The 15,898-nt window shown below is 40.7% G+C and overlaps 1 protein-coding gene across 1 annotated transcript in view; it reads right to left on the reverse strand.

The window, feature by feature from the left end:
• LOC115457017 (nucleoprotein TPR) overlaps positions 1-15,898 on the reverse strand; it is a 146,252-nt gene that overhangs the window by 53,488 nt on the left and 76,866 nt on the right. Inside the window, exon 21 of the mRNA XM_030186445.1 lies at positions 11,396-11,469. Coding sequence (XP_030042305.1) covers positions 11,396-11,469 — 74 coding nt within the window. The remainder of the gene's footprint in view (positions 1-11,395; positions 11,470-15,898) is intronic.

The following is a 15,898-nucleotide window of genomic DNA, read 5'->3' on the forward strand; positions in this document are numbered from 1 at the left end:
ACCCCCCCAACCCCCACTTCCCACAACTGTACACCACTACCATAGCCCTAAGGGGTGAAGGGGGCACCTACATGTGGGTACAGTGGGTTTTAGGTGGGTTTGGAGGGCTCAACATTTACCACCACAAGTGTAACAGGTGGGGGGGATGGGCCTGGGTCCACCTGCCTGAAGTGCACTGCACCCACTAAAAACTGCTCCAGGGACCTGCATACTGCTGTGATGGAGCTGGGTATGACATTTGAGGCTGGCATAGAAGCTGGCAAAAGATGTTTTTAAATGTTTTTTGGGGGGTGGGAAGGGGTTGGTGACCACTTGGGGAGTAAGGGGAGGTCATCCCCGATTCCCTCCGGTGGTCATCTAGTCAGTTCGGGCACCTTTTCGAGGCTTGATCGTGAAAAAAAATGGACCAAGTAAAGTAGTCCAAATGCTCGTCAGGGATGCCCTTCTTTTTTCCATTATCGGCCGAGGACGCCCATCTCTAAATCACGCCCCAGTCCTGCCTTCAGTGCGGTGCTGACACGCCCCCATCAATTTTGGTCGTCCCTGCGACAGAAAGCAATTGAGGACACCCAAAATCAGCTTTCCATTATGCCAATTTGGGTGACACTGAGAGAAGGACGCCCATCTCCCGATTTGTGTCGGAAGATGGGCGTCCTTCTCTTTCAAAAAGTCACCTGTTTGCATCAATAATGAAAAAAATTTGACAAACTTTTGTTGATCTAATAGTGGAAAAAAGCTCTCAGTATATGTTGGTCTAAAATGAGATTAAACAAGATATTAATTTGATTTCTAGATAACCTACCAGGTGTGCTGTATATCAAATTTGGACTGTGAGAGAAAAAAATATATAAATATCCTCTAGGTAGTTTTGCGTGGGGTCCCGAGGTCCCATCAAAGAAGGGAATTTATAAAGACATTACTCGTAATGTGAACGAACGTAATTTCTCATGTGAAACACTTGTACAAAATGATGAGAACTACATATAGTTGATGAATTGTAAGCGGTATATAGATTGAATAGATAAAAGCAGATATCGTAATAAATATCCAAATGGATGTAATTTTGATATTTATATGTGTCTGTAAATAAAAATTATTTGTAATAGAGATTATATAAAAAAAATTATTTATATATCGTGTCTTGATCTGCTGCTCGTTACTTGTACCAAAAAACGCTAACCAGAAAATAAGGCGCTCTGAACTAGGAGGAGTGGCCTAGTGGTTAGGGTGGTGGACTTTGGCCCTGGGGAACTGAGTTCAATTCCCACTTCAGGCACAGGCAGCTCCTTGTGACTCTGGGCAAGTCACTTAACCCTCCATTGCCCCATGTAAGCCGCATTGAGCCTGCCATGAGTGGGGAAAGCACAGGGTACAAATGTAACAACAAAAAAAGAATTATATCAAAAAAACAATTTAGAGAGAAGAAAAATGAAAAAAAGCTTACCTTTAAAAAGACCTACTCTATTTAAAGAAGCAGTGAAAAGCTGAGCATATCTGCTCCAAATTTCAGAAGTAATAAATGTCTGCCCGATGGATCAGCAGTTAAATACTCTTTTTGGCGCCAAATAGACAGGAAGGAAGGGTCATAAGATGCAAATAAGATAAGGTCAAAATAAGATGGACGTCCATTTCATCGAATCAGTATCTATAATGGTCAGAGTGCAATGATTATTATGTTGCTGATATGAAAAAACGGTCACTCAAATCGAATCTTTAATTAAGTCAAAGAGCTCAATAATTAAATGTCAAGGGATAATCTTTATATATATAATTTAAAATAAATTTAACAGTGCCGATAATGTCGCCAGATGTAAATGAGATGATGTAACAGGATCTGATTTAAGATTGACGTTCCTCTCTTCAAAAGAGTCGTCTGTAATAAATAAATTAAAATGTTAATAATGAAGCTTTATAAAAATCCAATAGAAGTCATATTCTAATTAATACAGATTGATAAAATACTGTCACGCCGAATCAAAATGGACGTCCATTTCCTCAGCGACCATTTGAAAATAAATAAATAAAACAAACATATTTTAAAAGCACGAATAAGGATAGGCGTCCAGAATAAAAACTATATTTGAGGGTGAAACCCTTATGTTAATTTCAAAAATTAAAAAATGATAAACTAAAAATACTAATGTAGGGGAAAAGGAATAAGAAACATGATACCAGTGGTTCTCAAAATAAATCCATAGAAATACTTAATAGAGAACATTTAAAAATTACTGATAAAAATATAGAGACCTAATATTTAACATGAAATAGTTACTGTATGGAGTTTGGGCATATATGTGACCACAGATAATATATAAACCAATGAATTACCAAACTATATATAAATAAACCAAAATGTCATCTAACCATTGAAATAAAGGTCATCTAATGTAGAATGAAAAAGATTCTTAAATATATCTTGATGAGAGATTAACCTAATAGGATAAATCAAATCTACATATTGAATATGGAGTCTATAAAAGGTATACTGTATATACATTAGAAAATATAAATTCTATGAGAGAGAGAAAAAATTTTGAAATAGATAAAATTAAAACTTTCACAGAAAAACTGTGAAGTCCAAGTCATTATTAAGACCCTTGGGTGCTAATGTGTCCATTTCAAAAATCAGTCTCTGTTCCTCTCAACAACTGGCCATCTATATTACCTCTTCTTTTATCAGCAAAGAATGCCTTAAGAACCAGGAACTTAAGATCTGAAATGCTGTGGTTTGCTCCTATCCAATGGTTAACAAGAGATGCACTTTCTATTTTTCTGTTAATGCAACTTCTGTGCTCTATTACCCTAGTCTTGATTGCTCTTATTGTCTTTCCTATGTATAACATAGGGCACAGGCACTGAATGAGATAAATCACACATGAAGTGTTGCAGTCTGAAGTGTGATTCAAATGGTATTTTTTAGAAGTAATGGGATGTGTAAATATGGACATGTCCATTAAGTGACTACATACACTACACTTTCTGCAGTGGTGATGGCCTAAAGTGGCTTGATGTTCTACAAGAGCTGGTAGTAGAGAAGGCACTAAATGTTCTCTCAGGTTCTTATCCCCTGAGTAGGCCACCATGAGATTTTTCTTTTTAAAACACTCAAGGCCATTCAAGATATGTCAATATCGTTTTTTGTATGTCTCTCGCAAGATGAGAATATCTGAGAGTACATACGATATCTGGTATCTCCCGATGATGAGCTGGTTGTAACAAAGTGGATCTATCCTTAGATATTGCTTTTCTGTATCCTTCTTGGACACATCTTGTGGGATAACCTCTGTTAAGGAATCTTTTACTTAAGGTCTCTGATTGTGCATTGAAATCTTCGAAGTCTGAACAGATTCTACGTAAACGAAGAAACTGGCTCAAGGGTAGGTTTCTTTTAAGGGAAGGATTGTGATGGCTGGTATAGTGCAAGAAGACATTTCTATCGGTGGGTTTCCGATAGATTGTTGTCTTAAAAAAGTATGGTCCCTTTGAAATGTTGAGATCTAGGAAATGTACAGTATCTTCACTGAATTCCATTTTGAACTTCAGATTCGGATCCCTGGAGTTGAGCCAGGTATAGAATGAATATAGTGTCTCCTTGTCTCCATGCCACAGAATAAAGACATTGTCTATGTACCTTCTTTAAATCTTGATGTTGTCTGAGAAGATACTTGATTTTAAATGTACATGTTCAATGTTACCCACATATAAATTGGTGATGTCCAGGGCCATGGTGGACCCCATGGCCGTACCTTTGATCTGTTGGTAGTAAGTATCCTGAAACAAAAAATAATTCTTAGTAAGTGCGAGGGTGGCACAGGTCAATATAAGGTGGTTAGGAATTCTTTTATGCGTAGTTCTCTTCTGAAGTGTGTTTTCTATTATCCTAAGAGCCTCAAACTGGGGAATATTAGTGTAAAGAGATTCTATGTCAAGTGTGACCATTATAGTATCTGTCAAGGTGCCATTATATTCCTGTAGTATGTTGATCATATCTGTGGTGTGTATATATATGGCCGCCCTTTGCTCTCAGTAAAATACAGGTCAATGGCTCAGGCTAAAGAGCTAGGCCTCTACAAGCAAATGGCTCATAATAAGAGCTGGGCTTCTCTTAAAAATCCAAAGTCATCTCTGATACAAAATACATTTTTCTGCAGCACAAGCTGAACTGAGTTCTCAGGGAGCTGGCACGGGAGGGGGTCCTTTGCTCTTATAAACATGCCTGGGACTGGCATCAGTGAAGAGTCATGAAAGATGTTTTGGGCTAATGAAAGTAGATAAGGGGGTAGATGTACGCAGTTAGAGAGTACTCAGAGGGAGGGGGAGCTGAGAATAGCTGAGAAGAGCAGAATGACTGATGAAGTCATCTCGCCACCTGTGCTTTGCACCCCTTTTGTGTATAGTTGGAACCTGGGACCTAATGAAGTCACCCTTATCGGTTCCTTATCAACTGATAAGGGATAGCAAGTTCTGCTGACAAAGCTGGATCCCATTGGAATCCATTGGGTTGAGACAGTATAAAGGAAGCACCCCGAGAAGTGTAAGACGCAGAAGGAGAGACAGAGAGAGAGAGACAGACGCAGATACAGAGGCAGATGCAGATGCTGATGGAGGAGAGAGACAGAGTACCACTGAGAGCTGATGTGTCGTGTGATTCTGTTCCACTGTATGATTGACTGAATTGCTGGTATCCTCATTATTGGGTAATGTATCAATGCTAATTAATACTAATAAACTATATCTCTTTATCTAATTGAAACTGGGTTCCTCTTTAATTACAGACTTAGCTACGGCTGAGCCTGTACTGAACTGCCATGAGCAGATTCAAGGTTGGGAAAGCTAGATATTTGGAGGGCATATGTAACTTTGCCCAGAGAGATGAGACGGGCCACTGCTTCCGCTGCTTGATTAGCAAAGGCAGATTCTGAGAAAATAAACATATTGGTAGCAGAGGATGGTTACCAACTTACCTGAACGGAACATTTCTCATCAAAGAGAGCCTACTACTGCACTTGCCATTTTTCCAGTGGAACCGTGTGATGCAAGTCCACCTACCCACAAGAGGACACTGTACTTTGTACTCCAACAACTATATTGGGACTTGTTGTACTTCTATTATTCCTAATTTTGGTTCCAGGACTAATCTATTATACATTTGAAAAGACTCACAGGTTTCTTCAGTATACATAGTAATAATCACAAAAATCCACCCTAGATACCCCAACAGTTGATTTACTCTGTTTTAATTGAAACCCTATATCTAATCATGACTTGCCCTTTTTAATTCTATTTAATTTTATAATTCCTGACAATACCAATCATCATTTGTTTTGTTTTATTATTTTCTTTTGACTTTACATTCCACACTTTTTGCATTACACCTGCCTAGCTATTAAATGGCTGGTGCTCACTCTAATGAGCCTCTGAACGGTACCTGTCCCACTCACCCCCTAAATTGGGATCCTGGAATGGATGATGATCCTAACTGAGACCCTTTAACTAGATTAAATATTTTCTGTTACCCTATATTTGATACATGGACTACCAGATCTATTAGGTCCATGTTTGATAACTTTGAAAGTTTTCAGGGATGTGGACAAATTAAAATTAACAGATTACACATCCAACAATCAGACCCTCTAACAGAGAACCTGTATATTTTTGGTATGCCACTTATAGCATTGATTAAAGTGGGTGGCATCCTTGGTTTTTCATCCTCTATTGTCACTATCAAGAGGGGTACTTGATCAATTTAAAACCAGAAATCATTGTTATACTTACATTCCCAGTAATACTGACACTGATAGGTTCCATTATAAAGGCATTACAAAACCTTTTTGCCTTAGCAGACAAAATTAACTACTAAATCAGGTGTTGATACTGTTATCTGGTGCATTATTCCCTATGTTCAGAGATTTGTTTTAAGCCTCCTTGTTCCTACTCTCAGTACAAGACAAACTACATTTCCACCATAAATGTAGGACCACTGCTATTTATTTTTCCTATTTTTACTTTAATGCCTGTAACGCAAGTACACCTCTTTTATTAAGGAAGATATTTATTCTGCTTATGCTGTTTAATTGAACTATCATATGTTTCTTTCTAGTTTGTTACATTTTGCTAATTTGTATAGACAGGTTTAGATTGTTTTCTCTCTATTTTTTAACTGTTGTACCTTTCATCACTATACCTCAAATAGTAACTAAGCAGACTGTTTTCTACTGTTGATGATTTCTTACTCATCAAGAGAAAGTGAAGCAGATCAATTCATTTCTTTAACACATATTTGCTTCATATTTTGTATAAAGGAACAAGAAGATTATGTTCCTATGTATGTTCCAAAAACACTATAACTCAACAGTGCCTTCATGTATGATCTAGATCCATTACACCTAGCAGTAAGATAATTACAAAACTATTATCCTGCCCATAATTATAAGACTACTGCAGGTTAAGCAGCAGGCCCTTCATATATAATGTAGGCCTATAACACCCATAGCTTAGCCTTTGCAATACTTGTAATTATAATGCTCCTGAATTTGCAGTAGTTATTCATTATTTGGCCAATATTAATCCTTTTTCAATGCTAAAATGAAATATTTGTTCCCTATTAACACCACTTTTAGCTATATTTACACATTCAAAGTTTGACTAATGATAAACTTTGATTGAAAAATTTCTTTCTCCTGCCTCCCAACATCAGCTTTGTAATAATGACATATTGATTGCAATCATATACACTCAACCTCATTGATTCCTTTGTATGATACCTAAGCTTATGTGACTTCTCATATTCCCAGGTTTTACCTGTTCCAAAAGAGTAGCTGTTGAATACATAGTTAGGTTTTTTTTTTTTGGGTGGTTTTACCTTAAGAGGGACACAGCATAGAAGTTTTATATCTATGTACTGAAAGCTTGACTTTCACTACGGCCTCAGTCCCATGTCTTGACAGAGCGTCCCTCCCACTTCAGATATATATCTTCCCCCCCACACAGGATTCTATGAGCCCTCTGGAAAAGATGGCCAAACCCATAGTCAGGTGTGCCGGCCCTTTTTAGAGGGCCGGCAAGAGGGGAAATGTATATATATGGCCGCCCTTTGCTCTCAGTAAAATACAGGTCAATGGCTCAGGCTAAAGAGCTAGGCCTCTACAAGCAAATGGCTCATAATAAGAGCTGGGCTTCTCTTAAAAATCCAAAGTCATCTCTGATACAAAATACATTTTTCTGCAGCACAAGCTGAACTGAGTTCTCAGGGAGCTGGCACGGGAGGGGGTCCTTTGCTCTTATAAACATGCCTGGGACTGGCATCAGTGAAGAGTCATGAAAGATGTTTTGGGCTAATGAAAGTAGATAAGGGGGTAGATGTACGTAGTTAGAGAGTACTCAGAGGGAGGGGGAGCTGAGAATAGCTGAGAAGAGCAGAATGACTGATGAAGTCATCTCGCCACCTGTGCTTTGCACCCCTTTTGTGTATAGTTGGAACCTGGGACCTAATGAAGTCACCCTTATCGGTTCCTTATCAACTGATAAGGGATAGCAAGTTCTGCTGACAAAGCTGGATCCCATTGGAATCCATTGGGTTGAGACAGTATAAAGGAAGCACCCCGAGAAGTGTAAGACGCAGAAGGAGAGACAGAGAGAGAGAGAGACAGACGCAGATACAGAGGCAGATGCAGATGCTGATGGAGGAGAGAGACAGAGTACCACTGAGAGCTGATGTGTCGTGTGATTCTGTTCCACTGTATGATTGACTGAATTGCTGGTATCCTCATTATTGGGTAATGTATCAATGCTAATTAATACTAATAAACTATATCTCTTTAACTAATTGAAACTGGGTTCCTCTTTAATTACAGACTTAGCTACGGCTGAGCCTGTACTGAACTGCCATGAGCAGATTCAAGGTTGGGAAAGCTAGATATTTGGAGGGCATATGTAACTTTGTCCAGAGAGATGAGACGGGCCACTGCTTCCGCTGCTTGATTAACAAAGGCAGATTCTGAGAAAATAAACAGGTGTCATGTATGTATGATGGAATCTGTGGGACGAACGGTCTAAGGAAGAAATCCACAGTGGTTCGAGAATAGAACCATTGCCTGACACTATGGGTCTACCTGGTGGATTATCTAAGGATTTGTGAATTTTAGGCAGTATATATAGGTAGGGATGACCATATATATTTTAAGATTTTAAGAATGAAACGGCATTATACAGAGTCACATAATGGAGCTTTCACTCTAGTTGACACAGACAAAACTCCACTTTTTAACTAAAACTGCACTTTTACTACTGATATTCTATAAAGCCTCATGTACATTAATATAGGTCTTCTGCAGGGTATAACCTGAGAGTGGCCACGGTGGGGCTTTATAGAAAATTAAAAACCATACCTTCAATTTGTTCCCATCTTCAGTCTAATGAAGGTACTGGGACAGATGTAGCAAAGTTTTACTCCAGTTCTGTTCCAGTGAAAAAAATTTGCTTTGGATTTAGGCCATTATTTTAGAAAGATATCCATGTATAACTTGTGGCATTTACATAAGAGCATAAGAATAGCCATACTTGGTCAGACCAATGGTCTTTCTAACCCAGCATCCTGCTTTCAGCAGTGGCCAATCCATGTCACAAGTACCTGGCAGAAACTCACATAGAGGGGCATAATCGAACGAAAACGTCTATCTCCATGGGCCTTTATCTCCAAGAATGGGTCCATGAAGGGGCGGACCGAACCGTATTTTCGAAAAAAATAGACGTCCATGTTTTATTCAACAATTTGTGAGCTGGGCGTTTTTGTTTTTCAGCGATAATGGAAAATGAAAGCGCCCGGCTCAAAAACGAATAAATCCAAGGCATTTGTTCATGGGAGGGGCCAGGATTCGTAGTGCACTGGTCCTCCTCATATGCCAGGACACCAACCAGGCACCCTAGGGGGCACTTTTACAAAAACCAAAAAAAAGGTAAAAGAGCTCCCAGGTGCATAGCACCCTTCCCTTGTGTGTTGAGCCCCCCAAATCCCCCTCAAAACCCACTGCCCACAAGTCTACACCATTACTATAGCCCTAAGGGGTGAAGGGGGGCACCTACATGTGGGTACAGTGGGTTTGGGGGGGTTGGACGACTAAGCATTAAGCAGCACAATTGTAACAGGTAGGGGGGGGATGGGCCTGGGTCCACCTGCCTGAAGTCCACTGCACCCCCTAACAACTGCTCCAGGGACCTGCATACTGCTGTCAGGGAGGTGGGTATGACAATTGAGGGTGAAAATAAAAAGTTGTGAAACATCATTTTTTTGTGGTGGGAGGGGGTTAGTGACCACTGGGGGAGTCAGGGGAGGTCATCCCCGATTCCCTCTGGTGGTAATCTGGTCATTTAGGGCACTTTTTGGGGCCTTATTCGTGAAAAAACAGGGTCCAGGAAAAGTGCCCTAAATTCTAGCTACAAACGCATACTTTTTTTCCATTATCAGCGAAAGGCGCCCATCTCTGTTTGGGTGATAACCATGCCCCAGTCCCGCCTTCACCACGCCTCCGACACGCCCCATCAACTTTGTACGCTTCCACGATGGAGTGCAGTTGAAAACGTCCAAGTTCGGCTTTCGATTATACCGCGTTATTCGTTTTTGTGAGATAAACGTCCATCTCCCGATTTAGGTCGGAACTTGGGCGTTTTTCTCGTTCGATTATAAGCAGGATAGTCCACCAAGAAAAGGGAAAAATCCAACACTCCAAAAAAAAGTTATTTAATTGTAAAAAGAGGTAGGGGAAGTGTTTTAAATGAGCATCAATGGTTGAAAGAACACATTATATAGAATGTATCAAATTCACAAAACATTCACAAAATAAATTCAGCATTGAGGCATCATAAACCAAAGTGAACCAGCTATGAGATCTCCTATAGCCTCCAGCTATTTCAGATCTGCAGCACTGAATATAGAATAATCATCTGCCCCTTGAGCTGTGGTGATCTTTTTGTGGATATAAAATTTTTATTTTTTATTTACACTAAGTTCAACAATAAAAAGAAAATGATTGACAAAGACAGCAGCCCTTGTACTTAACTGGCGAGCAATTTCACATCGCACCAGAGCAGCGCTGAAAGTGACCGAAGCTCCCATCAGGATAGTAACAATGGTGGAACTCTATTGAGTTTTGACTCTGAAATAGTTTTTTCGAAATATCAAAATAGTTAATTATGTTTTTCTTTTCTTTTTCAGTATTCAGTGCCCTACTTTGTTACTTTCAGCGCTGTGCTGGTGCGATGTTAAATCGCTCATCCATAAAGTTTGGCAGCAACTCATTGCCACCATAGGCACTGACCTGTGGGGTGCCACAAGGATCGATACTGTCACCTATTCTGTTCAATATCTACCTCAAGCCACTAGCTGAGCTGATTCGGTCAATGGACACTCAGTTCTACATCTATGCGGATGATGTGCATTGAACCTGACTTCCCTACAGCCTTGAATAAACTGATTACCTGTCTAACATCAATTCAAGAATGGGCTAAACACAACAAACTTTGTTTGATCCCAAGAGAAACTGAGCTTCACTGGGTCCCTAACACAAGTGGATACATATCTGACATCAAAATCTCTTTGGGGAAGTACGAACTCCCCCTCAAATCACAAGTCAGGAACCTTGGAATACAATTAGATTCAATACTTACTCTGATTCCCCAAATCCAAATGACCTTTAAGAGCTGCTTCTACTATTTGCGACAGCTATGCTGCCTCTCTCCTTACATTGGGGAGGTAAATCTTATCCCAGTTGTGCATGCCATAATAACATCAAGACTGGATTACTGCAATGCACTATATAACTTTAGGTGTGGCTATTTGCACCAACTGAAATGTGGTGCAAATGTGCATGCCTACATTAGGTGCGTATCCCCATTATTCTATAACAATGTGCGTTAATTTTAGGAATGCCCCCATTATGCCCATGACCCTCCCATTTCCACACCCCTTTTTTTCAGATCGCTCATAAATTTTAGGTGCAGACCCCATGCCACATAAATGTGAATTAAATCTAATTAGTGCCAATAACTGCTTGTTAATATCTATCTATCTATCTATATTAAAAGCCAATTATTGGTGCCAATTAGCTTGTTATTCAGTTAAATTACACACACAATTTTTGGCTACTTTTATAGATTTTTGGCTACTTTTATAGAATTGGGGGGGGGGGGGTAATATGTATATTTGTAAGATTTAGCTTTGGCAGATATTCCTTCTAAAATAACACCAGAACTGAGCAGGTGCTGATCTGGATATCTCAATTCCACCACCTCTATCTTCTAATATGGGAATACCCTGGGGGAGAAAAAAATGGAGCAATTTGTCAACTAGAGCAGAACTTTGATACATTCATGTGCCAGGCCTGACCTCCAGGGTTCTTACTTCTCAGCCAGTTGTTCGCTCAAGGAAGTCACAAGTTGTTCCAATCTCTGCTTCTCTGTGCTGCACTCAGTATACTGCAGAGACAAAAAAATTAGGAGTCACCGCCCAGGAAAAGGATCTAGGTGTCACCATTGATGATACTTTGAAACCCTCTGCTGAGTGTACAGCAGCGGCTAAGAACGCAAATTGAATGTTAGGAATTACTAGGAAAGGAATGGAAAACAAAAATGAAAATGTTATAATGCTTTTGTATTGCCCTATGGTGTAACCGCACCTCGAATACTGTGTGCAATTCTGGACACTGCATCTCAAAAAAAGGTAAAGCGGAATTAGAAAAGGTACAGAGAAGGGCGACGAAAATGATAAAGGAGACGGGATGACTTCCCTATGAGGAAAGGCTAAAGAGGATTGGGCTCTTCAGCTTGGAGAAGAGATGGCGGAATGATATGATAGAAGTCTATAAAATACTAAGAGGGTCTTTTACAAAGGCACAATAGCGTTTTCAGTGTGCGCCAAATGCTACAGTCACCCATAGAAATATATGGGCATCTCTAACGTTTTGTGCGTGCTTATTTTTAACAAGCGCTAAAAACACTAGTGCACCTTTGTAAAAGGACCCCCTAAGCAGTGACGATCCTAGGTCGTCTGCCACCCGGGGCAGATCGCCGATGTGCACGCCCCCCTGGGTGCAGCACGACACCCCCCCTGGCGCAATGACACCCCCCAGCGCATCAACCCCTCCCCCCCCGGGTGCATTCTTGGCTGCTGGGAGCACCCGCGCAGCTCTTGGCTCCGCTGGCTCCCTCTGCCCCGGAACAGGAAGTAACCTGTTCTGGGGCAGAGGGAGCAGGGAAACAGCGGAGCCGACAGGCGTGCGGCTGCTCTCTGCACCCCTCCAGTGGCATGCACCCTGGGCGGACCATTCCCACTGCCCCGCTCTTGCTACGCCGCTGACCCTAAGTGAAGTGGAAGGGGTAGACGTGAATTGCTTGTTTACTGTTCCCAAAAATACTAAGACTAGGGGGCATACAATGAAGCTACTAAGTAGTAAATTTAAAACAAACCAAAGAAAATATTTCTTCACTCAATGTGTGATTAAACTCTGGAATTCATTGTCATAGAATGTGATAAAAGCAGTTAATTTAGCACAGAGATTGGATCTGATGGACCACACAGTTTTGAAGCTCTTCTCTCTCCCTTTTTCCGTCCTATCCTATCAATTTTGTAGTTTTATCCTCCTCCCTTTTTTGGTCATGGGCTGTTATTCTCTGTAATTGTGATCTATATTTTTTTGTTTCTTTCTTAATGTAATTTTTAGTAAGAAAGCTGACTAGACATATGCTTAATGGATGGGATAGTAAATCCTAAATAAACTTGAAATAGGGGGAACCTTTAAAAAAAATTATGCAGCTCCTGGCACGATATTCAGCTGGGCCGCATAACTCCTATGTGGGCCCCGGATGAATATCGGTTGGGCCTGCATTTCGGTGTCCAGCCCGCCCACATTTAGCCCCAGTATTCAGTGCCGGTGTCCATTCATGGCCAAGCACTGAATATTGGGGGTTAATGTAGCTGGCAATGGTCAGCGTTTTAAAAAATGCTGACCGTCGCTAGCTGAATATCGGGGGGGGGGGGTAAGAGAATCTGGGCTCCCTCGTGTGACTATAGGATAAGATCTTACCATGCAGCATCGCTGTACCAAAAAGATGGTGCCCAGTTATAGAACTGGCACCCTGGCCTTACCAGACACTGTCCCTGTCACTGTGACCAAACATAACTAAAAATCTGTGCTCTGCATTTGAATTTTTTTTTATTGTATTTCTTTTTTTTTTTGTTGGTTATGGAAAACATTTTGTAGATTCCACTGGAAATGTTTCAAGAACATACTATTGTATCATTGAATTTCAATGTAACATATCAATATAAATGTCAAAACCAGCCAAACGAAGTAGAACTTACTTAATAATGGTGCTGAATCATTATTCCCTACTCTGTCACCCCACCTTCTTATGCCTTCCATTTATAATGCTCAAATCAACTACTAGATCCTCCTCCCTCTAGTAAACCATATACAGAATTAACACAAAATAAAGAAAAGGAACAGTTTTCAATTTTATCTATTGCCCCCTCCCCTCCAAAAGATTCAATCTTACCTCGAGCCTGCATTACTTATCTTGAATGTCTGTTCTCCTACTCCAAGCTTCATATAACCCCCATATCTTCCCCTGAGCCTTTACATTATGATGCTTAAGAGCCATTAATTTGCTCACTATGAGGTGTTCCATAAGCTTCTTAAAAATGTCCTGCCAGATGGGGCTTCTCTATAATTCCATTTAGTCGCCATCAACTGTATAGTCACTACTACACAATACATGTCAACAGCACATGGATGTCTATTTCGCATGTATTTTAGAACAGGCTGTACGTTGGCAGATCCTGTTCTAAATGTCCTTACTCTGAGAGGGAGATGCACAAAGGTCCCCAGAAAGAACTGCCTGGTATTTCCACCTCGGTAAAAATTACCAAGTTGGAAATACCAAGTGATTCATAAAGCAAATCACATGAAAATGAGCTGCTTGTAAAAAACAGCAAGCAGCTCGGTAAGAGGGAAGCCAATTGGTCAGCTAAGCATGCGCAGAACAGCCAACAGCTAAGCGTGGCTCCTCTGCGAATGCTCAGAGCAGCGCCTGCTACAACTTTCATATACGCATATAAGCTGCGTGTACGAAAACCGTGTGTAGCTTTTTGTTTTCCAAACATCAGTGGCACAAGCGGGGAGGGGGAGAGGCACAGCAGCTGTCCTTCTGAGGAGGATGTCACAGGAGCCTACAGAAGAAAGAGAGAGGAGGGTGGCCAATGGCTCCATTTTTTTAAAAATACTGTTGAAAATGGCTGATTTTATGGGGAGCTTAAATCTGGGGAGGCGCTGACAGACCAGCAAGGACTGCAGTTGATCCGGACATATGAACACGAGAGTTGGCTGTGTTGTCTAATCAGCTCATTTGCATGCATTTGCATGTGATTCCTGTTGGCTGCCACCGCAGATGGAAAACAGCCCACAGAACCCCTTTCTGCATCACCTGTTGAATACCGTGGAGGTCAAAAACACACGGTGCTGGCCCAGTAATTTTTGTGTATCTGCCCCTGAGTTGGACATCCTTTCCAAAATACTGTTCTTAACTAGATAAAGCTAGTCCTAACTTTGTCTGGGTAATTATACACATTGCAATCTGAAGATTGCTGCTTTCCAAACAATTGCCAGTTCTGCCCATGTACCACCCTGATATTATCAGAAGGCAGTGTATTGGGAAATTCTGTGGCACTATCTGGATAGCGCTATTCACTGTCTGCGACCAGTTGCCACCTAATCCATTTGTCTGGATAATGGAGGACAATATTTGGATACATGATTTTGAATATTGACATGGTGGAATATGAGAGGGAACAGATAATGACCGCAAGGCCCATCCAGTTATTGGGCATATACCTTTAGACCTGGTCTTATATAAAGATGAGTGATAGTGAGATAGCTTTCATGTTAGAAGATGACCACTAAGGGGTCAATACTGAAAACAATTTAATCAGACAGGAGAGGCACAAAACCCCAATTATTCAATGCCAGTGGTCAGACATGGTCCATCGTTGGATTTCAGTTCTAATTCAGCCTGCTTCTGTGAGCAGCTTTAAAACAGTCCTGCTAAGGCCCACCCAGCTACAGTGCTCACTTTTCTCTTCCTCCCTCTCCTCCGTGGTGTCCTGGCATCTGCGCTCCCATCTCTAAACCCCTTCCCTCCACAGTGTTGGTACAGGTGTCCTTGGCACCTGCAGCAATTCATTCTCGCTGCTTGTGCCGGTCCCGCAGGCTTCCATCTGCTGCATTCTGTCAGACAGGAAACAGGCAATGATATCAGTGAAGACAGGATATGGCAGATGGAAACCTGCAGGGCCAGCAAAAGCATCAAGAATGAATCACTGCAGGCACCTAGGACACATGTACGGACACCAGGGAGGGACGGGATTCAGAGACAGGAACGCAGATGCTGGGATTCCATGGAGGAGAGGGGCGAAGAGAGCAGTTGGGTGGGCCTGAGCCAAGAATGGGTTGAAAATTGTCCCCGTATGTTTTTTTAAGCCACTGTTTCTCAAACTTCTGGAGGTTAGGAGATTGTGGTTTTCAGTATTACCATAATGCTTACAGAAGTACAGAGATGATTTGATCTGAAAATAATCATGGCAGGAAACACCACAAAGCAGACCAGCAACATATATAATTAAAAAAAAAACCAATGATATCGATAATAAATAATGAATAATTATAAAAATCAAATACATATAAAATCAAAGCAAACATATATGTCACACACATTTGTGTAATTTCAAATGGTATGTTTGCTTTGATTTTATATGTATTTGATTTTTATTATTCATTATTTATTATTGATATCATTGCTTGTTTTAAATTATATATGTTCAAATTAACAGCCCTACCCCTGATGTTTGCTT

This window comes from Microcaecilia unicolor, chromosome 1, assembly GCF_901765095.1.
Source record: "Microcaecilia unicolor chromosome 1, aMicUni1.1, whole genome shotgun sequence".
Taxonomy (NCBI): domain Eukaryota; kingdom Metazoa; phylum Chordata; class Amphibia; order Gymnophiona; family Siphonopidae; genus Microcaecilia; species Microcaecilia unicolor.